This window comes from Gasterosteus aculeatus, chromosome 6 (assembly GCF_964276395.1).
Source record: "Gasterosteus aculeatus chromosome 6, fGasAcu3.hap1.1, whole genome shotgun sequence".
In the NCBI taxonomy this organism is placed as follows: domain Eukaryota; kingdom Metazoa; phylum Chordata; class Actinopteri; order Perciformes; family Gasterosteidae; genus Gasterosteus; species Gasterosteus aculeatus.
This window is the reverse complement of record NC_135693.1, coordinates 15375564-15400882: the sequence shown is the minus strand read 5'-3', so window position 1 is coordinate 15400882 and position 25319 is coordinate 15375564. Positions and strand designations below refer to the sequence as shown.

Sequence of the window (25319 nt, the reverse complement as noted above, 5' to 3'; positions counted from 1 at the left end):
GATTTGAATAACTGTTTGGAATAACAATTGTATTGAGTGAGCCTACAAAAGGCACAACCATCGTCTAACGTCTTCAGTCATTTGAACCTTGTCCGAACCCCCCCCCCCCCTCACCCCCCTCCTCTCCACATCCCCCGAGCCGCTCCTCTCCATCCCTCTTTGGCTGTCTGGGTTTTGGGTTTGCAGTTAGCGCTGTCTGGCTGCCTTTGTGGCATTGCTACTGTATAAGAACACGCCTGAGGTACTTTGCCTCTCTGATTAGAGATCTTACTGTTGGCAGGCTTCGGCTGTATCAACAGTATAGAATATTCCTCAGATGTACCTCTAGGCTCTTGTCTAAGCAGTCTTCTCTTAAAAATCCCGTTGCTCTCCAGAGTTTCACCGTTACATCATCTGGTGAAGCGAATGAAAAGAAAAGAAAACGCACAACGCTGAAATTACCCCTGCCTGGATGTCGATAACATTTATGGTCTCAAATGGATTTCTCGGCTTTGGTGTGATTCATTTTAAGCAAAGGGGAAAAAAACATTGCTTAGTTCAACTGAAATAGGACTATGTGTGATTAGGAAGTGGCTGATTATGCAAATATAATGTGGAAGTTGTACTAAGATATAAGGATGTTGGTTTTTTTATATGCGAGCTGGAAGTCTGAGTCTTAATGAAGAACTCCCTGAAGAACTGCGAGCACAGCATCTCATGTGATGTTTCTGAGATCTCAGCATCCAGACGCTTTTCAATTAAAATTGCGTTTTGAAAATGACAAGATCTGAACTGTGGGCCACTGTAATAATAGTTGAGACAAAACCAGCATTGAAGTCCTTTTCTATAATGACTGTGTAATCAGTGTATTTTAATTCCTGTGAGGTTCAAAATGTTTTTTATTCTCCCCTTTCGCTTTCTTAGATTGATGTCGGAGAAAATTACATACTTCACCTCCAAGTGATTAGGTTTAAATTCAGCACGGCATTCGTTCTGTTATAGCAGCTCTCAGACACTTCAGTGTGCCAGCGCAGTTGTGCATTTGTCAAAATTTATACGGCAGCTCGCATACGCCGTTTAGCCTAACAAGGCTTTATTTATATTGTGTCTTTGATCGTCAAGTGATCAGTTGAGTCTTATCGTAGCTGTCATGCCGGGAGGAAACATTGAATCCCAGCTAATGCACATTTGCTAACCCACACGACTGTATTTGACTTGTTGTTTTCTTTGCCATTATGACACGTGACAGATTTTGCTCTCTACTTTGAAGTTATTCTTCAGCAGCTCTCATCACTAGATTTTTTTTCAGCACAGGCAATTCATTATAATAATTTTAAAAACAATGGATTACTCGCACATGAAAAGGTTCTGCAGATATTATCCCATCATACTTAATCAAAGAAAGTGTTTTTTAAGCTAAAAGCCTTCACTGTTTAGATGGTAAGAATGTTTCGGGTTACGTCTCTCATCAAAGCGAACAATTGTATTGTTTATTCAGGGGGGTTTAGGTGCAAATGGAAAAGAGGACGATATGTTATACACAACATATTAAGATCTAGCACACTTTAACTTAAATGATAAAACTCAAACATTGTCGCTCAATAATGTTTCCAAATTTAATGTAAATCTTAATCTTGCTAAAATGACACTTCAGAAAGTAATTTGAACAGCCTGCAAATTATTGCACAAGAGACATGAAGACCCACAGAGAAAGACACACACACACACACACCTACATGCACACATACGTACACAGGCCCTCCAGTATTAAGTTGTACCTTTAGTTGATGAGATGGACGCTTTGTGGTTATTCCACGGGGGGTTTCTGGTCACTCAGTGAATTTATGTATCACCATGGCAGCGGAGTGACGGAGTGAAGATTGAGAATATTACGCAAAGTATTACGCAAAATAATTCCATTCAATGTCCGACTGAAACTAAAAGTAAAAGCATTTTATTAGAGTTAGACAATCCTAAATAGGTCCGTCTGAGCTCTTACACCTCAGTACGCAGCTTAACTGCAGGGTTATCTTTTTTGTATGGCGAGAAAGTTTTTATCCGGTGGGTGGATTATCTCGGAAGAATGCACCCGCTTCCTCTTGAACACCTTGATCGCATCCACCCCTGGAAGACGTGGTATAACCACTTTCTGACCTGCTGGTCGCCGAGCCGCTGTTCTCTGTAGGAGCTAATGGAGTAAGTTCCATAGCAATGGTCTCATCTCATTGGATTGGCTTCTTTCTCCAATCCAATGTAGAAATATTCTGCTTGTGTATATTCCACATAATGTGTCATGGCTCTACTGTCCAAAATGCTGATTGTGATTTTGATGTATTCCATGATGTGTTTTCCTCCCGTGACCCGTGTGGTCACAAATCAAGCTCCAGAGGGGATATGACGTCGATCATTGTAAGATCTCAATGAATTGCACACAAGGTAACTAAGATATCCTTCTCTTTTTGTCTGTCCTCTGTCTTTCTCATTGTATCGATCACTGCAGGCTGTGGAGACCAACCTGGCGTCCAAGGACAGTCACTGGGTCTATGCCAATGAGGTGAGGCCAAACACAAACGTACTTATTTGTACCTGAGTGAATTTGAACCTTAGCGACAGTTTGCTTCTGTCAACATGCTGCGCAGCAACGCACAAACACATTTAAACACTGTCACTTTGTTGTACACTTTCATATTGGTTTGAATTGGCTTCACATCTATTGTTTTTATTTGATCATTTTCTGCCCGGAGGGCTGACCCTTTATTTGATGTCCTATAATTGCCTTCTCTTTGCCTGTTAAAGCGGGGCTGTGTGTGTCTGACATTGACTTGAATGGTCTTCTAAAGTGGCTGTAACAACAGAAAGGTTCAGGTACACTCAGTGAATACAGAACAGTGGAGCCGGCCACCGGCTTTAGCGCCCCAGCGCTGCATCTCCGTGATCCAAAGGGATTTGGAGATAAGGCGGCAGTCGGATCGGATGGGCCGGACACTTAAAAGCAGGAGATGAAAGACGTCAGACGAAAGTTTTCTCCAACTTGATATACATGAAATATGAGCAGTGAAGCTGTCTGACTAACACACACACACACACACACACACTGACACACACACACACACACACACACACACACACACACACACTGACACATGCCTATTAGATACACATCAATGTCCATGTGTTTAAATTGAATGTCACACTCCCACTTAAACGTTCAAAACATGACACATATTGATCCGTAATCTATGTAGCATGATTAATGCATGATACTATTCACTGCAGTAGTTCTGTGTTGTGAATAAACTTGTTACAGAAGTACAGTGTTGTTCAGTAGCTTAGATATTGATTTACGAGAGTTAATGAGGCTCAAAGTGGTAAAACTCTCGTGTGTGTGAAAGCCTAAACGATCTCATTTTGGACTATAATGAACATTTAAAGATTAACTACCTTTGTGTGATTCAAATAATTTAACCATGCATTGCAGCTTATACAAAACTGAAGTATGGCTTTACAACAGCTAATGATTTCTTTTGGCCCTTTTGCAACTTGCTGCGTAGTCGTATCAATTTGTTGATGATCATGACGGGTTTAAGTAGTCTCAAACAAGTTGGGATGTTCATTGTTCATCTTAAACAGTATTCACATACAAATCTACGCATTTAATCAACTACCGGAGCAAACCACTAAGACTAATGGCATATTAATTCTGCGGCATTCCGTTAATGGTTGACGTAATGTGGCTTGCTGCAGAGTTACCTCTGCTGTGCGCTCATTAAAAAGGGGTAGGAATATGCCTGGTTGTAGCTGTGAACCCTAAAAGATATCCCCATTCTCTTTCCTCTACGGATCTCTAACGGCAGTGAAACAAAATATATTATTCAGGTTTCTTTTCTTTTTCCTGTAATTTTTTACAATTTTTTTCTCGAAGTTTCCCCGCCTGTCAATCCATCCCCCCCGAGATAAACTCTGACAATCGCCTTGAAATAAAAATAACACAGCCCTGTTGAAAACAACAAAATTGTATTACCAGTCATGCCAAACTATTTTGCTCAACTGCGTTGGCCTCCAACGCTCCTCTCATCCACGGAAAAAAGATAACAGATAGACTGAGCTAACCTCACTAGTTCAACCTTCTCTCTGATTCTCTATCAGAATGCTTCAAATTGTTGTTCTTTTATCAACAACACGATTCATCATGTAAATTCAATCCAGTTGTCTAAACAACAGCAAACAATATGTCCACAATTTATTCAAGAGATATTGCAATTTCTAATTTGTTTCCATAAGCCTCTGATGTGATTTCAGAGCGGCTCCTTAGATGCCTCACAGCAAAACGCATTCATTCGATCACCCGAAGGGACGGACCAAACAAACAAACCGCACAGATTCTTTTGACCACGACTATATCTGTATTTCAATGTCTTATCTCTCGACAAATAAGAATCTTTCTTCTTTCGTAGCAACTTGCCAGTGAATTCTGAACTTCCACCTTATTGCGCTGCTACAAAATGCTTTGTACAGTTCCTTTGTCCTCGCGGGTTAGGAGCTTTCTTCTTGCCTCTCAGTGCACCTGTGGACATTTGACTGACTGTCTGCCGCCCACCCCGGCAGCGCCAGCGTCCCACTTTTCATTCAACTCTCACAACAGAGCGGTTATGCAAATCTGCCACCAGCGGCAACACGTGGCACGATGAATGTAGCTGTCAAGCTAACTACGCGATAAGCGCGCAGAGTGAGACGGATAGAGACGGGGGGGGTGATGATGATGAGTGAGCATGAGCATGAGTCAGAAAACGGTTACGTGTAACAGTCTGACAGATAAACAAAAAGAGGGAAAAACGATATTTTCAAGTAGGAGTATGTATGCAGCAATGCAGCAACTTTACAGTAATGATTTAAAGGATTTTGAATACACATGGATGTACTCAGTTTAGTCCACAATTTAAAATCTACAAGCATTAAGCTGAAGGATGCAGCAGAGGCCGCGATATCCTGAGCATTGTTGTATGGGTTGATTTTTTTTCCCCCATTTTGCATCCCATGGGCAGTTTAACAAAAGCTCCATCCAGCCAGAGAAGACAATACAAAACAATAGAAATATGTAAAATCAATTAAACCTGTAGGTTTTGAATTCAATAAGATGAAAAGATTTCTTTATTTATTAACACTTATACATCGCACTAATGACCAACATACTATTGAAGAAGAAAAGAGAAACATTGATGTAAGAAGTGCAGCTTGACGTGACCAGGAAGGCCATGGGGGTTTTAGTGCGTCCTACTAACCCAAACCAGGGTGCAGCGGCTGCCGGCACACAGAAGGTCGTCTGCCTCCGGAGCTGTCTGGTGGACTCGGATGGATTGCACATTCTGGGAAAATTTGTTTTTTTTGTTGTTGTTTTTTTTCGTTGTGAAGGCGAGACGTGGGACACCTCAGAACGTTTTGATGGATTAGGATGCCGTGTCTGCTGTGACAGACAGAGTCGAGGAGGACGGTCATTCTGTGACTGATGTCTTGAGGTACCTGCGTGTTACGAAACTGAGATGGAAAGTCCCCTTTTCTTCTGACGCAATCTCTTGACTGTGGGAGAGGAAAGCGGATCGCTGAAAAGAAATATTCAATTTTCCAATTAAGTTACTCAAAGTACTGAATGGCATCGCATTTATCAAAAAACCCTGGATTTGCTGTTCAGATTCTTTGTACCATTAACCACAGAGAGAATCTATGGCAGAAACCCAATGCTGACTTCAAAATGAAGGGCTAACCCACAAATGGTGACCACAGGAGACATTCTGCCTCATGGTCATCAATCTAAAAGGACCCCAGACAGGCGACTCCCTCCACTAACCACCGTATCTAAATGTTACCGCAGCTACAGTCACTTCATGTCAAACCACACGCGGCGGGTCCCATTGAACGTGACTCACCACCCCTCCGAGCTCAGATGTCCGTTCCGTCGTGGCAAAGAAACCCCTCGAAACTGCCTAAAACACTGCGCTGCACCGTGTCAACAATGAGCTGTGTGATGGGGAGCACATTTATTTATTAATTCACGTAATTATTTACATGTCACTCTGCATTATGTCACATTTTGTTGTGTGTTATTACGAGTCCTAAAACAAGCACAGCGTCATCCAGGTGAATGTTTTTGCACACTGCAGCTGGACTGATGAGTTTCGCTGCCTAAATAAACCGACTGGGGCCGAGCTGGTTGGGGGAGCTGATGCTGTGTTGATTCAGATCAGATGGTGCTGCGCAATTTAGCATGAAATTGCGTTACATTTCCGCTTGCTCGAGCCTCGTGTCGTTGCAAATGGTCCTTCCTTTTTTAAGTTGAATTCAAAGTCCTTCCCTTACAGCCCACTGTCTTGAGCGTTTTGGCGTTACTTAGTAGAAGATGCACATACATGTGATTGATGAATTAAAAGAAAACCAGTAGTTGCGACGTCTCTACTTCACTAAATTCTCCCGTACTTGTTGCCTGTTTTAACGAAACAAACCACACGTCAATGCAAACAGACAGGAACTCAAACTCCTGACATTCCTCCAACTAATTGAAATATTTTCAGCGCTATCCAATATCTTCACATTTGACATCCTGCTCACAAAAGCCCTAAAATGACGGCTACAACAGTGGCTGCTTAAGTGACACTACAATATCTTATACAATTTCTATTTCATGGGTTCTCACATGAACAAAGTGTTTTATTTGTTCTCTTTTCGATATTGATATCGAAAAAGAAATCTTCATTTCGATAAATGCATTGAAATATTGCAATTTACAAGTCAGAGTACCAGCAGAGACATTTGCCTTATTTGAGTTTCCTTTATTTTTCTTTTCCATTTGCAAAAGGACAACTGGACACCAATCAACCGCTTCCAGCGACCGATTAAACTTACCGTGCGTTGCTCTTCTTTCCATAACAACAGATTCAAAAAGTATCTTAACCTCCAAATTAAATCATTGTCACGATTTAGGTTCTTCTTTTCAATTTATTCTTGTGAATGATTAACAACATTGACTAAACAGCACAAAGAGGATAATCTGTTATCTAATTTAATTTGTGCATTGTTTTGGTTGTTGGCTGTTATTAAAAGCGGACGTGCTGTAATGTATTCACTCACAAATTTAAGCAGGTTACCTCCAATGTGCATGAAACCTAAATCTGGTTGTGCGATAACTCTGTATATTAAGCAGTTCATGATATGACAAATGAGTCACGGCACCTCCATGAATATTCAAAATTTCCACCTGACTGATTCAGAAAAATATTCAGAGGATTAAGCAAAAGGAGCTGGAATCACCTGAGGAGTGTTTTACTTTACACAAATGAAAGCTCGGGGAATATTGGCTCTGGTTTATAGAATCCATATAATCAATTTGGCGGTTTTGCATTAGAAATGTAAATAAGTAAATAAAAAGGGAGAAAAAGGATGTCAGTTTAACAGTCTAACCCTTATGCAAATAATTTGAAAAAAACAGATTGACTGCTGAAATACACACAATAAGTGGGAAGCCAGTAGAAATCAACCGGGTGGGAGGGCAGAGATCAGTAAGTAACAACAGAGGTCAATGCAAAAGGGAGAGATCAAAACATCTGATTAGGAAAAGCCGAGATTCGGGCTGTGTCATTAAGGACCGCTCCACCCGGGAGCTGCTCGAGTCTCGACCCGACAGCGACCCCACGGCTTTTATGTCTGATAGTGTGCACGAACCCGACGTTTCCCAAGCGGCCGACTGTCTGCCTCTGCATTGACCGTTGTCCCACTCTGGAGACGAGTAGGTCGCTCAATGTCTCATGAATATTGATCTGACCCTTCGCAGCGTAGATCTCCAGCCGCACTCCACACACGCATCCCCCTCGAAGAGGAGGACCAACGATCACCCGCACTATTATTGTCAAGGACATGCTCGAGATGTTCGCCGATTGGTCAATCAGATGTGAATAACAAAAAGAAGTGCGTTTCCTACGTGATGATGACGATGGTGAATACTAAAACGACACGTGACAGTAGTTGATTTAAATGTTTGTGTTTCACGTGGTTATTGAATAGGATTACGTATAGAATGAACCCAGGTTGAACCCAGGTTTGAAGTGATCGTTTGTTGATTATTTTTAACACAGTATTGACTGGATTTATGTCTCTCAAACAGCAACGAATAAAAGAAAATATTAAAAATTGAGTTGATGTCTTTGTTCCTTTGTTTCCTTATCATTTTACTTGAAGGAACTACGTTACGTAATCTCTTGTCTAATTGCTCTGTAGCCCTTTAATGAGGTAATCTGATATTTTAATTGCTGAAGTAGCAGGCGCAGGGCAAACAAACCCCTTGGAGGGATCGTTTCTTATCCAAATTTCCACCTGATGAGAACTGTTTTTCAAAGAAATTCCAAATTCTCTGTTTGTGTCAGGATTCCGCAATGCAACCAAAAAAAAATCTAATTTCAAATGAAATGGAAATTGAAAGATTGTCTTCACATTCAGGAGGTGAGTGATGCAGACATCATGGAGCTGGTACACAGCTCTCTGGGGAGGATGACCATCATCCGGCAGATCTTCCCACTGTGGAGAGACACCAATGTCCGCTGTATGAGGAACAATCATCGCATCTCGTCCCTGCTCTGTGACCCGCAGGAAGGCTACCTGCAGTCCCTGGAGGTAAAGAAAAATAAATATTGTAATCGTTATTGGGTGCCTGGCCGAAATCTCTGCCAAAAAACATTGAAAAAAACATCCTGCTAAACAACAAATTTTTGGAATGTCTCATCCACTTTCTCCACCAGCCAACAGGAGCGATACTTGCTATCAGCCAGAATGGCACAACACTAAAACAAGCAAAGTGTGTTGTTTTTTTCTTAAGTGTACAGCTCGTTTGCTCTGATAGATTATGAACGTGATTGCTGCTTGATCACGTGTTCAGGTCCAGGACGGTGCGGAGAAGCCTCTGCCCAGTACCACACGAAGAAATATTAACTGATTATTCATGGTACTGAAAATAGATTGAATTCTCGAAATTACAAGGAACGTGACTATGGGTATAAACCTGGTCAGTGGGACATAACTGGTAAAACAGAGTCAAAGCTTGTTTCTCCATTAAAGTGAAAATCCATCTCAACTGAAGCATAACATGAGAGTGCCCACCCCCCCCCCTCCTCCTCGCCCTCAAACTTTTCCTTTGCTCGATCCATCTGTAGTGCAATAGCCGAGTTCTCTGTAGCTCTGTTTGAAATGTTCATTTTCCCTTTCTAACCATACTCCAAACAGATGGCAAAAACCATGTGGCGCGTGCACCCACAGTCCTCAACATCCCACGTGAAGGAGGGTCAGATATCGGGTGAAGACAGTTCAAGCATTTTGAGATCTCAGTGCCTTTCCTGCACTTTCCTTCTCGCAGGCGGTCAGCTGCGGTGTGACCTCAGCCACCCACAGCTACTGCATTGCATTACATCTGGACTTTTCCCCTGACTGAGCAACCTTGGGCCAAGTGCACTTGACTTGTGTGATGTCCTACCACCGGGGGGCTCGGATCTAGTTCTAAGGGGTCTCGTGAACCGAAGGCCTCGAGCGGCAGCACGAGTGGCGTCCGTGGATCTTCTGTTGTGGGAGAATTTGACTTGACTTGACCCGGAGGAAATATCAAATCCACTGTCACACACCGAGTCGGCAGGCGTAGACATGTATCCTGACAGGGTGCACTGAAGTCAGAGCGAGACAGTTGGACTGACGGCAACTCTGAAATTCATTCGATGGAGTATAATTGAAGCAGAAACCGTTTCAGGTTTGCTTTTTGATTTCACGTCACACATTTGCGTCAGTGCAACCTGCAAATTATTCAGCAAATCAACCCCAGTGCTCCACCAGGATGTTTCCTGTAGGTTTAAACATTCAGACAGGAGGGAGGCTTCGTTCAACGTATATAATAAGAAAAAACGTGTCTCCATCTCGACACATAACATTGAGAGACGAAATAAGAAAGTGCCGCCAGTTCATAAAATGCCTTCTAATTGTTCTCCAAGCCGGGAGACCTTGTATTCTCCACTGAGATTCTTCTATTTCACCATTAAACCTCACAGGGCCGAACTGAAAGACAGGCGCTGGTGTGTCGCTGCATCACGCACAAGGGTTCACCGCAGGGATTTCTTGGAGCTCAAAAACCTGTTAAACATGATATTGTTTGTCTGGCGTCGGGTGCTCTATTACCGCGCAAACAATAACAACACTATCCAAGAAGGATTTTATCGAAATTATTTTTTTCTTCTTCTTTTTTTTTTTTTCCAACAGGTGTCCAATCTCTACTTGTATGACAGTGTTTTGATGCTGGCCAACGCCTTCTACAGAAAACTGGAGGACAGGAAGTGGCACAGTATGGCCAGCCTGAACTGCATGAGGAAGTCCACTAAGCCTTGGAATGGAGGATGGTCTATGTTGGACACCATCCAAAAGGTATTTCAGTCGTAACCATTTTTTTCCTGCTTAACAAATCTGTTCCGTAAGAAATAAGGAATAATATTTCTGCAAAATTGATGGTACGTTTTTAGTTGTTATGTTTAAAGATTTATTCAGTCAAGCACTCGGATGAGCTACTCTGCTGCTGGGAACTTTCCTCAGATTGAAATTCCTTTGTTTTAAACATACCCGAAAAGAAGTTAATGCTTGAATATGATCTCTAGATTTGGCCTCAGGATGCAAAGAATCTGTTTTTTTTTAGTTGATATAATGCTGCACCCTGGAAAGTACCTCAGTTTCGTTCATCTCATTCTAACGGACATTTTCAAGTGTGAATGTTAAGTGTGTCATGCAGTAAGGTGACTGAGCAGGGCATGAAGAACAACAAAGAAGGGATGCTCATGTCATATTGTTGTGTTGACTGTCATTCAAACCAAACACAAACTCAATTTCATTTTTCTGATTCGCGCACAGTTCAAACTGAATTAAAGAATTTACCAGAATTAGTCATGAAATGAGATTTGACTTTGCCAATCAAACACAATTAGTCCAAATCCAATGGTGCGAGTAAAAACTTCCCCTGGATGATTATATTCTGATTATTGTATGTACATGCTCTAAGCATTACACTCTGTTGGGAGGAAAGTTAATTCCATTAATCCAAAAGTGTAATTATATTAGAATGTGATAATGGGGTTTGGTGCATGTACTAATTCACGGATGCAGGCCATGTTTACTTAGCCTACACCTGCGGGGCAGATACACAAATGCCATTAAGCACGTCTTTGCGACATCTCCAGCAGTAACTACTTTCTGCCTGTTGTTGCTACAGGGACGCATCAGCGGCCTGACGGGGGTGATGGACTTCCGCGCTGAAGGCTCTAATTCCCATGTGCAGTTTGAGATTCTCGGAACCAGCTACAGTGAGACATTTGGCAAAGATGTGAAACGGGTCAGTCTATATGAATTATATCACAATACACACATGTTTTTCATTTGTGTATGTGTATATATACATACACATATATGTACTTTTGCATTTTGTAAAATGGTGACAGTTATACTGTACACTCATATACTCGAGGAGAGCTTCTTAACAGAACTTCATATCAGAAGCTTTTTCTTGGTGAATGCAATGTCTGACTAACATAACTGTCCATTCTGTGTGTGTTGAGGAAATAGCAGGAACTGTGAAACCACTTATGAAAATAGCTTTTCTAAGAGATTCTTTCAATGTGACCACTTACTGTGTAAGTAGGGAAATAACAGTGCAATTAAGCTTTTTCTCATTTTAGATTGTCTCCCCCCCCTGAAAACCTTAAGTTGAGGTTCTCAATATCAGTACTTCAGAACAGGTGTCTTGCAGGGTTTACTTCCTCTCTAATAGTTTATTATGCCAGCTGCAGCTGATTTACTACTAGGACGGTACAAAGACCTGCAAGACACTTCGTCCTCGAGCATCAGAATTGAGTACCACTTTCAGTAGAAACCATAGGGGTCCATTGAAGTGCCTGTTAGGAAAAAAAAATACCGAAAGGTATCCAACTGTCCATTCTTTTGGCGTGTGATATTTTTCATAGATCCCTGGTTCTTAAGCCTAATATTTCAACATCCAGCATGTCTTTCAGGTGAAGGCAATAAATAAATTAATGTTTACATAAAAAAGTTGTAATCAGCTTCGCTCTGATCTCTAAGAACCCTTGGTCGCTTGGCTTAACATCTTGCAGGGAGGCGTCAGGTATCAGGTTGCCCTCTACTGGAGATCCTCAACTGCTGTTTCCTTCCATTTCACCACGACAACCACCCCGGCTTTGGTGATTTTGAGAGAATAAACTTCACTCACGAACAAGTGTGTTGCAAGAAATAGAATCTAGCAATTCTACTTCACCTTTGACTTTTGTCAGAGTGTATCGAGATGTTGAGCCGTATGAGCTGATCACGGAGTCTTTATTGCCAAACTGGTTTGTTGAGTGCTGCAGTGAAAGACTGAGGCCATTATTTGTGCACTCTTCCCTTAGCTGTAATTTGTTTGTGGCTTTCGATGTCCTGATTCAGTCAGGGACTTCTTGCGGAATGAAGAAGAATTGAGTTTCTTGGCAATCTATGTAGAGCAGGACTGACCAGAAGCGGTAATGAAGATTTAATCACCACTCAGCCCAACTGATATCACAAAGCCAATTCATCATAATGTGGCCATTAGGATGAGCTGGGAGGATACGCGCCGCATGCAATGCCATGTATTCACACACATACATACACTTTGATGAAGACCAGCAGGGTCACACATGTAGCCACACACAAGCAATGAGCACATTAGCACACCAGCATGTATTGCTTTGGATCTCAGTCACTGAGAGCACAGAGCGCGGCAAACAGGAACAGGGGCCAGGGAGCACGGTAATATGTGGGCGCTTGTATCTCAAAATCATTAGTGGGAGAAGAGGACAGCAGGGCCCAATAATGGGATAAAAAATACACCCAGTGCAGTTGTTTATTACCTAGCGTGTGTGTAAAAGGTACCGTGAAATGTGAGTGTAAACACATATATATATATGTACCTTTTACTGTGAAAAAAAACAGGCACAATGCATGAATGTACTCTGTGTTTCTCCCTCTAAATATATATGCTCATATGTAGGTTATACAAGCCCATCACACCATTTCATGGATCTTCAGCAGACAATAATATCATGGTGTCAGGTCTATGCATTTCTTGGAGTGAAGTGTAACAGTGATTGAATGTTGTGCCCCCCCCCCGACCGACCGACCGACCGACATCCACCTCACAGAGCAAAGCTCATTTTGTCCCTCTCTTGTCCCCCCTTTTATCTCTTCCCTCTCATCTCATCCCCCATCCTGTCCTCTTTGCTCCCTTCTTGTCTTCTTTCCTTTCCCCTCATTTTTCAGCCCTGGTTTGGTCCCTCTCCATCATCGTTTATCTGCATTCAGTCCATTTTCTCCCCAGCCTGATGGCTCTTAGATGAGGCGTCTTTCTGGTTAGACACTGTAATGAAGACTGAAATACTATTTCCTGAACGGCCACTGTGAGTTTTCTCCACCATCCAGTGCTGCAGCAGAGTGATCGATGCTGTTGTTGTTGTTTTGGTTTCCCAGTTTGCTTTTATTGATGTGTCAGCTCGTCCCTAAGCAGATATTGCTAATGACTTCCAGCTTACACAAAGCTCTTCATGGGGAAAAGTCAATCCACTTGTATGTAATTGTTCCTCCTAGCCAGGCATCTTGCATGCATCATGCAGTATTTATACCTCGGTTGTGTCTGCAGTGCTGCCATTATTGCAAGAATAATCAAAATTGCATTTATAGTGTGCTCTTCTATAAAATACCATCCTCATGATGATGTTTGTCTCATTGATGAAGTACATTGCCTCTGAAATGGCAAGCTATATATATATATTTAATTTTTTCAGTACCAGGTAAAAGTTTGAACACACTTTCTCATTGAATTGAATAAGGAAGTGCGTCCCAACTTTTGCCCGTTACTGAATATTAAAAGATGATGTATCATGAATTTTTAACTAATGATATATTATTTATATTCGTATATTATTACTCTTCTTAACCCTTTCTCTCATAACCCCTTTTTGATACAGACATCGTGCAAAGCTGCTGAATAAGTCCTCATTACACTTTTTTTTATTTTTGCACCAAACCAAACAGAACGTGTGACACAACAACATGCCGGCTGTCTTGTCTGCAGAGACGCTGATCAGACAACCTCCACGGAATGCTTAGCAGCAGAGCGACAATGTTTTGCAGAACCGTGGGGCAGGATAACCGCAGTCCGGCTTTAGAGACTCACAACCCTGCTGATGCCATTTAAGCAACACGCGCAGACATTTTATCCAGGCAATTGGGCTGATTCTTGATTGCAATCGACTATGCAGGTTGGATGATAGGACAGATTATTCTTATTAGACATCATCAACCAGGGATTGTTGACGCATTAGGACGTGGGGTTGGGGGTCACATTGGCCCCCACGTGTCCCCTTTGCCGGTTGCGTCTGCCATCGAGTGCAGTTGTTCAAAGCCGAGGTATTTGTGCTATTGCGCAACCTTCTCTCACGGGCTCAAGAGGCTGATATGGCATTAAAATGTCTCTGAAGACCCTCTCTTGCCAAACGTAGATCTGCGGGGGGTTGAGAGGACTGTTGATCCAATGATTAATTTGCCAGGCAGAGAGATTTTTAGCTTTTGGCAACTTACTCTCTGGCTCCTACAGTTTTTCAAACCTCCCCCAGCTGCCTGGATTTCCACCTGCAGGAAAACAAAGGACAGCACTGAGGCGTAGGGGTAATATCGCATGAGCCAAAATGTTTTCATTACTCCATTTTACAAATTTGAACGGTTAAATGATAATAACATACTTCTGTATCAAATTAAACGGGATCAAAAACAATGTTAGACTGGTCGAGTTCTTTTGCCACAAACCGTTAAATCAAGGCAGTATTGTGCAACGCGGTACTGCTGTAATATGCTGCAAGTGTAATTGTGTGCGAATTGCCTTTTCTCACAGTCTACGTTTAAAGGAAAGCGTTGAGGTGGCACTACCCACCATTTGTAGGTTGTTGCTATGCACAAAGTGGATGATACTGCTCCACATATCAATATCAATTACTTCTTTCTCTTGTTCTCTAATTCATCCTGAAATAAATGTTTCCAGCTCCATCCAGTTCACTTGAAATGCAGAGCATCACTTATGTCACCTGGGTCAGAAAGTCCATGTTTTCTTTGCATCCCTCCATGTTTCTTTTTACACTTTATTGAAGTATACAGCCATTTTTCAAATTATAGTACTGACCAGTGGTTTTCATATTGTGTGTTTTCTCTGAGGGATTTCCTTTAAAAGGATTAATAAACTCACGTGATCTAATTTACTGCCTCTGCATCTTTTGGTCGTGGCTCGATAGTAGGCAACAATGTGCAAAATGTGATTGACACATTTGGTTCCCAGCAACATGACGGAACATTAACATTAAAGTTCAATGTCTGACCTTAACCATCAGCAATTTTGGGATACGATCTAAACATCGGCGTTTCTATTCCCTCATGTCCCTCTTCAAAGTGTTGATGTCTATCTCTATGTCTCGTTTTCTGACTCAGTGGTGTGAAGTAAATCCTGCCTCACACGTCAGACCAGCTCCATATATCTATTCATGTTTTTAAATAGACAGTGAGGAAGACAAGCAACAGCAATTAGACGTGTATTATTAATGTTGTGTTATTATTGCGATTATTACCTTTATTATTAATATTATTAATTGTACCAAATGTTCACGTGCACACTTAAATGCACGATCAGGCACAGCATTGTCAACCCAGTGGGTGTTTCGGACAAAGCATCGTGGGTCTGTGAGAAGATTGTCAGCTAGGAGAGCAAAAGAAGGAGCAGGGTATCAGCAAATTGCTCAAATTGCGTCCCTGTGTTGATAATGATCCAGTTTGAATGGTTCCTTTCTCTAGACACTTTGGGATATAGTGCGATCCAGACAATGGCAGCGCTATGAATGCAGGGACATTTGACTTCTGTCCCATTGTCGTTTTCCAATGGCAATTGACGTTTGCTCATCCCAATTACAGATAATTATTTTATGGTATTGAGCATTGTAACCATTACCTAGATAGCGGCCCTGTTATTACTTCTTCTTTTCCAAACTGGTCGGGTCGATATTCTCGGTTCCACTGTAGAACAAAACAATATAGTCATATCAGGGGGCCACTTAGTGTTTTGATCTCACTTGCATGAGGTAGAGAATGCTCTTAGTGACTGATAGCTTTGCATATTTAAAAGAAGGCTTTCTAAAACTTGGCAACATGGAAAAAGCAAGAAAGCTTATTTTTTCTTTTTTTTTTCAACAATATGGTATCAAGTACTCAAATTATTTCTGGTCTGGTCATGTGTCGGTAAGCGGCATTTTTACATGCAATATAATACTTACCTTCTAAGTAAGGTCAAAATGGTGTCCTTGAAAGCCTTTGCAATCAGAGATGGCGTTGTGTCTGGTGTTGGGTTACTGCTGGGCGGTGTAGTGGTGCGCTGTATGCATTGTTTGTGACCTTCCCGGCGGCGTGCTGGTGTTCAAAGCTCTGTGAAGTAGAAGTGCTCCTCTTTAGTGTTCTTCAGTTTACACAGCAGAGATTGCTCGCTGTTTTGCACGGCGGACAAAGTTGCTCATGGAGAAAATAGTCCCCTGTGAAGCAGGCAACGCAGAGCGGGTCAACACGCACAACCAACCCCCCCCTCCCACCACACACACACACACACACACACACACACACACACACAGAACATGGCTGGATGTACAGTCGAATGCATCTGCATATACTGATGTTAACAAGCCGTTAACAATTAAATACTGCAGTATTGCAGTCGTGATCAAATCAATACTGCATAATCATATGACCTTGTTAACAACGAACGCCACCATAACCGTCTCCTCTCCATGTTGTTGACATTGACACAATGACTGGACGAAGCCGGAGGAAGGCCCGTTTCGTGAGTGGCATCATGAATGAGGAGAAAATAGCTTAGGCCCACACAAGCGGAGAGGTTATCAGTGGGATTCACCGGCAGTTTGCAGCGACGCTTTGAATTGAGGCAACTTTTAATGTTTTTTAGGGATTTCATATTCTGGTTTGTGGAAAACAAAAATATTTAGCTCTGTATACTTGTATATCTGTAGCAATTGCGGTTTCCTCTTGATAGTAATGCCATTTTCCTTTATAAATGGTAATGGTATGCTTTTTTATTTTTTTCGATTTGTCAAATTTAACATTACAAAATTACTAAATTGCCCAAAAAAAACATGGAGACAATATGCAGATTTTTTCTCTGATAGTGCCAAGCTCAAAACAAACTGCCAATGTAAAACATCAGCAAGCAATAGTTTACTGCGGGAGTTAAAAATATCTCCACCCCTGTCAACAGTATATTACCTTCCTACCGTATATTGAATGAAATGTCCAGATCCACAGGAATGTATCGTTCAATAAATGATTGTATGGAAATATGTGCTCTTAAAATTGGGTATTTTAGTATAAATGGCAGAATACTAAAGGTAATACATCCTGTTATCAAGAATAGCGGGTCATCTTGTATTTGGAGGTTTTGATCCCGGTGTTCCACGTTGATGTGTCCTTGCAACTTAACTCCACAAATTGCCTGCATAGGCTCTTCCTCTGGGTGGGTCGGTGGTACACGGTAGCGCCTTCCTTCAGTGTACGTATGGCTGTGAATGATCTAAAGCCCTTTGAGGGGTCGGGAGAACAGGGAAGCGCTGTATTTACCTTTTAACTGCTCTGTGACCCAAAATGAACAAAAGAAGAACAATTGCATGGCTGAATTGAGAAATTTAAACAAACATGAAAAAAGCTATTTTCTATTTAGTCTCTCTGGACTACAGCGTGTTTCTGTGGAGAAGTGTGAGGGTGCTGCCAATGTCTTGCGGCCTGCTGTTTGGCCCCGAGCCTCCGTTCTTGTCCTGTCAGCTCAAATCTCGTCGACCAGCCCAAATAATTTGTCAGATCCCTCACAATCCGTGTCCAGCTTGCAGCACTGATTAAGAATTTAACAAACATCATCTTCACGACTGGAGACATAGCTCAAAATGCTGACAGCGTGGAATGAGAGATTTAAAGGTGAGGGATGATTTTAGGTACACGAAAAGAACTGAAACTGATGTGCAAATTGTGCCCGTTTGGCTGTTTTTACACGATGATTTAACATTGTCCTTTTGCTCCTCCCCGCCTCCTTTCATCTTTGTTGTCATCATCATTACCATCATCATCATCATCATCACACCCACCTCCATCTAAATAAATAATGATACTCTGTGTTGCTTACAAAGTGGGACAATGCATTGCAGCATTTATTGGTGTGGCTTGAAGAGAGGGTCCAAACAGCATACTAATGGATGGCGCTTGTTGTCTTGGTAACCAGCTCAGATTTGAACAAAGACATTGGCCCCTCAGTGTTGAATGTCACAACAAATGACAAAGAAAAATGGCAGATTGGATAATAACTTCACTTTCCACTCTGTCACTTTGTTATCCTGTGACTCATTATTTATAAATTACTCCGTTTTGATATATTTTTCCCGTCCCTTTTTTCCTTCTCCCAACCAGCTGGCGTCCTGGGAGTCTACTCGTGGTTTGAATGGCAGCCTGAAGGAGAATCGGATCGAGAGCGGTATGCAGGGAGTGATGCTGAAGATTGTAACATTACCGGTAAGTTGTGGGAGTGCAATGAATCTCTTAACACTTGACCTGAGTGGGCAAATATGTGAGTAAGATAACAGAAACTACAGTATTGTGGCAAACACATAAGTTCTCTTTACTCCCACAGAATAAGCAACGGTTGTCTCTGAAATACACACCTAAGCAATACATAAATAGTTTAGATAATGCTACTTTGCTTTTTCCCATGTTCATCCCTCGTAAAGGGCACTTGACATTCCCTGCAGGTCACAATCAAAGAATGATTTAGCATTAAAAGCCAGTAAGTAGAGCAAATATCTTAATAAATAAAGTCCTGCCTGGATAGAGTGAAATACAAAAAAGTTTCTTCCCCGAACGTCATGCATTTTAGCAGCAAGAGTCACTTCCCTCCCCCTCTCTTCGTTTTCTTTCTTCTTCACACATGATTTACCTGCACCATATTTATCCGCATAAGTTCTACTCAGCTCTCCCCTGGCAGTGTCACTTAATCAGGCAATTTGCCCCGGCCCACTTTAGCAGCTCCTCTCTCCTCTGCCCCCTGTCTTCTTCTCCTGTGTTACCTATTTAATTCCGCCCTGACACTTTAAACCCGCGAAGAAGAACCGCGGCTGGGTGCAATAAATTTAGAAACGGCAATTTTCACGTTGATTAACCATAGCAGTTGCCGTGGTGCTGGGTGTTACAGGTCAACAGTCGCAGCGAAAACTATTTTATTACGTTGAGGTTTAACTTAGACCACCTTAGAAGCTCTCCGTAAAAAGGTGTCACACCAAAGTTCTTTAATGACTGAACGCGTCCTCGCTTTGCTCGCCAATCTGCCCCCCGAGGAGATTATGATGCACCTTGATGAATGATGTGCCTTTGATCAAGTGCACGTACTTTGCTCTTTTCCGAACTCGGAGGATAAAGCTTTGAAACCGAATCCTCAAACATTCACATTCCTCTGCATCAGCATCGTCGGTAGTGTATTATCAAAAAAAGTACAATGTTTATTGACACAGGAAGAGCCTTTTGTGATGGTGGCGGAGAATATTCTGGGCCAACCCAAGAGATACAAGGGTTTCTCCATTGATGTCCTGGATGCCTTGGCCAAGATCCTAGGCTTCAAGTATGACATTTACCAAGTCGGAGACGGCAAGTACGGCTCGGCCCTTCCCAATGGGTCCTGGAACGGAATGATAGGAGAGCTAATTGGCAAGGTTGGTGGTTTTCTTTTTATCTCAGTCAGTCAATGTCTAGATTTTACTCCAAATCTTTTTTTTTTATTTCTGGGACTGGCAACACGGTCTAATTTTAAAATGGGATCAAATCGTAAAGCTCAGTAAAGTAGAAAAGATTAGCGAAAAAAACATTGCATCAGCTAAGAACCTCTATCTTCACATCGTTTTTTTCCAGTGGGAGACAACAGAGATTTACTGAACTGCTTCTGATTTTCTGCTTTTTGGAACAACTGATGAGAGTTTGAGAAATGCTGTAGTGGGTCATAATGATGAAAGGATTTTAACTGTTTGACTTCGGGTGGACCTGATTATTTAGCAAGAAAGCTTAAATGAAAAGGGTATTCCTTCTAATAAGAGCATAAAGGCATACTAAGAAACCGGCCGACAGTGCATTTCAAAATTCAAAATGTGGACCGGCTCCTGCTTTTAGGGACTGATGAAGAAGGTCATTTGAAATCAAAAAATTTAGCATGATGCAGACACATGAGCAGAAATCCTACGGTCAGCGCAGTTCCTTCTCTACACATCGTTGGAAGTCTCCAACAGGTTTTTAAAGTGTGGCTGAAGCAATGTTCCTCAATGGTGACCAAACATCAATCGATGAATTTATGTTAAAAAAAAACAATAGATTTTCTTTTAATGTCTAATCATAGTTGGATGAAGTTACTGAAACACAACTGTCCCTCCACAGCGAGCCGACTTGGCCATATCAGCCATCACCATCACCCCGGAGCGCGAGAGTGTGGTAGATTTCAGCAAACGTTATCTGGACTATTCAGTGGGAATCCTGATGAGCAAGTCAGAGGAAAAGATAAACATTTTCTCTTTGCTGGCACCGTTCGATTTGGCAGTATGGGCTTGCATCGCCGCGGCCATCCCTGTGGTGGGCATCATGATCTTCCTGCTCAGGCGCATCCAGGCAGTGCGCTGCCAGAACAATGCAGGAGGCCACCCGCCACCTTCTGTCTCCACTTCACTTCAGAGCGCCATCTGGATTGTCTACGGTGCTTTTGTTCAACAAGGTGGGTCAGAGAGTTTAAGTCAACACAACATGCAAGGACAGTGGATGCAAAGGCATGCATTCAATAGAGGAGAGCCTGGGCAGGTTTTCATTCTACAAAATCATACACCGACCTCTTACTAGTTAACATTTCTCTGTGGAAGATTTTTTCTACTGTAAAGAAAATTTCATTGTTAATAAATGAAAACATACTTGCTCTTGAAACATCAGTGATGCATCTTTGGAGACTATGCCGTCCTTTAATATTTAACCCTGAATTTATGCAGAATAATTGCCAAATAACACCAAAAAGAACTTTAAGGGGATTAAAGAAGATTCATATAAAAGGGGTCCAATCAATGAAAATGCACATGTGGATGTCAGTAAGCAACAATGCTGATTCAGTAGTGAGTCAGTTTGAGGCACAATGCCCACCGTGGCATTTTCTAAAGGTGCCCTTGTCAAGGGGAACATCCCATCTTTAGGTCTGGTGGTGATCCAGGTATGTATGTCCGGTTTGGATAAATGACTTCTTCGGCAGCTGATGTTGTAGCCTGAACAGCATCTATCAAAGTCGGGCACACTGCCTATCAAGCCTTTTTCAACCCAACGCGACCATATTTCAAGAGAAGCAAAATTCCATCCCTTCTCTCCGCCTTCTCCCTTTATTCTTGGCTCACGTTCCAACGCCACCACTTTCTGTTTCAGTTGAATAGATTGCATTTTGTTCTCGGGATGACGTAGGCCGCTTTGATATGGATCTGATGCATTGTGCAGCATTTTCCGACAGCATAAACTTGGCAACCGCAACCCTCCAATGATTTCGTAATAATGTGGCAACACTTGGCTGGGTTTTGTTCTATGTACATGCAGATTAAGCTCTCCACCCACAGACACTCTGACTTTCCTCACTATCGTTCCACAAGGAGGTTAGTCAGATGTGGGAAATAGCCTGAATTTGTACATCTAAGCTGATGAAAACAAAAACTTCTTCGGGGTGTTCAGAAAGTTAAAAGTACTTGTTTCAAAGTTGAAAGAGTCTGCATCACAGTGGTCGCTTGCATATGGGTCGGATCCAGTGAAGTTTCAACATTCATATTCCACACTCAATGACCTTAAATCTGTCAAGCCATATGTAATAAAAGTGACTGATGCCGGAGTGCTACGCATCTGACAAGGCCTTCAGTCCCCCCCCCCCCCCAAAACTGTCCTAAGGGCGAGGCTGTGTTCATTGTGACACTTTCAGGCAAATATGTTTTCATTACATTTCACACTCCTGATACTCTCAGATGACATTTCTATGGCTTTACTCTTCAAAATTAAGATGTGTGCTGACATTTCTCTCATGCACCTCAAATGCTGTTGGATATCTGGAGAGATAGAGTTGCTATGACAGCGAAAAAGAGAGTATGGAAAAGCTAAAGTGACTGACCAGTCTTTTCTCCTCAACAAAAACAAGGAAGTAAAAAGGATTAAAGACACCAAGGAAAGAACATTAGGAGGACAGGCGATCAAATAAATATAACAGCACCAACATTGGATTTGATGTCTAATATAATTTAGAGTGCACGATAAACGTAACAGACAAGATGGTTTGGAAATAAATGATGGAAACTAAAGTCATGCGTGCCACATGACAACAACAGTCCAGTGGTCCAGTTTTTTTTTTTTTCACCTTTATTTATCCAAGTCTTGCACCTCAGTGTTGGTAATGAGGGGTCAAGCAAGCGCTGCTTTTTACTTCTGGTCCCGAGCTTCAAATATGACTATTATCTCAATGGCTAGGTAATATGTGTGCAATATACAGCAGATGTAGTACAAAATGTTTGGTACTTTAAAGGTCATGTAAAATGTGCATTTTAGCAGATGACTGCCCAATAATCACTGAACGTTTTTCAAATATAAATAGAGAGGTGCAGGGTTTATGTCACTCAGAAGGTTATATCATCGTAAAATACTGCATATGCATGATAACACTGTAAAATACCTTTTTGATGATAAGGTATGACTATATTGTAACAGAACAATCATATTTGCGAGAACCACAGACAAAATGGTAACGTCCGTTTTCTCGAGTTGACCAATCTCTCAAAAGCTGGTTCGAAATGCAAAACATTATCAGTGACTCAAAACATGAAGTATTAGGAATAAAGGCTCTTTTCTTGCCCCATGACCCATAGCATACAAACTAACTGAACCAACCACACCCAGATGATAATAAAGCATGCCTAGACTTTTTGTAGACGTATATACATATACATACCAACGTGTTTAAAAACTGTCCCTCCACAGGCAGTGACTCCATCCTGGGATCGGTGGCTCTGCGCATTGTCATGGGCAGCTGGTGGCTCTTCACTCTCATTGTCTGTTCGTCCTACACGGCGAACCTGGCTGCCTACCTCACAGTGTCACGCATGGACAATGCTGTCAGGTAAGGCGCGACCCCGTCCCTCAATGTTCACCCAGTTTGATCTGCGTCAAACGCAGTTCTTGCTCTTATTGTGGAACCTCGACAGACCACAGGGGATTTAAAACTGCAAAAAGGGAACAGATTTATCTATGCTGCATGTGTTTGTATAATGAATGTCCCATTATTCAATTGTATTTTACCTTGAATGTCAAATGCATTATATATGTTAGTGCTGTCAAACTATTAAAAATATTTAATCACGTTTATATCATAGTTAACTCAAAATTAATCACAATTAATCGCAAATTTGTATCTATTCTAAATGTCCACTCATTCATTTTTTTTCCATATTTTTTTTTTTCATTTTAATGCTCTGTAAAAGTGGATTGGCTCGCGAGAAAAAAATTGACCCTTATAAAATGGGTTTGCGTTAAAGCCGTTAATAATGCCGTTAATAACAGGTTTAACTGACAGCACTGATATATTATAGTGAGGTCTTTAGCTCTATACTACAAGCACGAACACCTTTAACAACAGGGTAAGCGCTGGCTTGTATGTCCATGTGAGTGCATCCCTCATCAGCTGCATTTGGTCTTTGGTCCGTCTGCTTTTCTGTCATTTTTGCCCCGCTGACTAACAACTAACCTGTCCTCTGTCCAAATGCTATTTGTCAGTGAATCCAATTTGTTGTGGTGTCGCTCCCTGAAGAATGGGCAGAGGGGCCTCTGATTGCATTGGGTCCGTCTTCTGTTGAACAAATAGACACATGTGGACATGTGAGGTGGGAGCGAATGCTAATCAGCTCCCAGCTCACCTGTGAGGGGAGAACTCAGCTTGTCTGAGAGTCCGCTCTCCCCTAATCTAAATTGAGTGTTTGGACAATCTGCACAGATTTACGGCCGTAAAATCGGAGATGGATGGTTGTTTGCACCCACTTAGAAATGTCGTTATTGCAAGAAGAAGACAAATCTTCGCAATTCTAAAATGCTAGTTAAGGAAGGGGAGACTTGTACTCTTTTCTTTTCCTGACTTGCACAAGTCTTAGTTAGCAGAGAATGTAGTGGAATAATATCTACTGCTCCACTTATTTAATCTTTGAATTCTGAATACTCCAGCTTTTAGCACACTTGAAATATCTTTTGTGACCCCAACCTTTGTTTCCAATAGGTTCAGTAAAAAAACAGCTTGATTAACATTTTGAAAAGAATCTGAGGATTTTTCGCATCAAACAGAATAAGTATGCCTGGGGTCACATCCGAAGCGTAGAGCGCCAGAAAGTGATTGCTTCATTTCATTACAGAGACAGGACACATCCCTTCAGGCCAAACCTCACCGATGGGACTTTGGCCTCCCTTGTTATAGCTGCTTGTGGTTTGCTACCTGAACCCATGATGTCACTGTGACTTACCACCACCCAGTATCAAAGTGGGCGTGTCCGGCACACCAATGACTGTTTTCCTATTATGAATTTCATTTTAACTACACAAAAAGAACACAACCCAGCTGCAATTGACCAAAGTCTGGATTAGCTGTCATCTTAGCGGTAAAGCTCAGAAATCGTCAGAATGGAACTTATTTTTTTATTTCCGCAGGTTGGGGTGTATTCCCGGCATGTGTGTGTGTTCATAAATATTCAACTTTATGTTAGTTTCAGTTTTTGTCCAACATTGGAAGGGATCACTTCAAATACCAGGACGCATCACTCTGTAATTATCTCTCCTTTCATCCAGCTGCTCACCTGTTACCTTCCCTGCTGCTGTTTTCTACCTTGCACATGTTGTAGTTTTAAAAACACCATTACAAAACGGTTTCCCATATGCATGGTAGGGAAATCAGCCTTCTCCAGGGGGGACATCTACCTGGGGAAATCAGATTTCCCTAATCCCCTGTCTCTGTTTAGCGGTGAAAACAGACTGTAAACTGGTTACTTAATTGCATTTTAATGAGCAAACTGCAGGCTGCGTTGGGAAAGGAAAGCTGCCTCCTGAAATGTTCACATCATGCCCCCAGAACCAGGTCCTGGCATCCTTGG

General features: G+C 41.9%; 1 protein-coding gene across 5 annotated transcripts in view; it reads left to right on the top strand.

Moving 5' to 3' along the window:
- The window catches only part of grid1a (glutamate receptor, ionotropic, delta 1a), a 156295-nt gene that overhangs the window by 120550 nt on the left and 10426 nt on the right, over positions 1-25319 (top strand). For all 5 annotated transcript variants that reach the window (XM_040178760.2, XM_040178759.2, XM_040178761.2 and 2 more), the window contains 8 exons: positions 2480-2533; positions 8461-8634; positions 10258-10419; positions 11255-11374; positions 18565-18666; positions 19659-19856; positions 20569-20899; positions 23170-23308. In XM_040178760.2, coding sequence (XP_040034694.1) covers positions 2480-2533; positions 8461-8634; positions 10258-10419; positions 11255-11374; positions 18565-18666; positions 19659-19856; positions 20569-20899; positions 23170-23308 — 1280 coding nt within the window. The remainder of the gene's footprint in view (positions 1-2479; positions 2534-8460; positions 8635-10257; positions 10420-11254; positions 11375-18564; positions 18667-19658; positions 19857-20568; positions 20900-23169; positions 23309-25319) is intronic.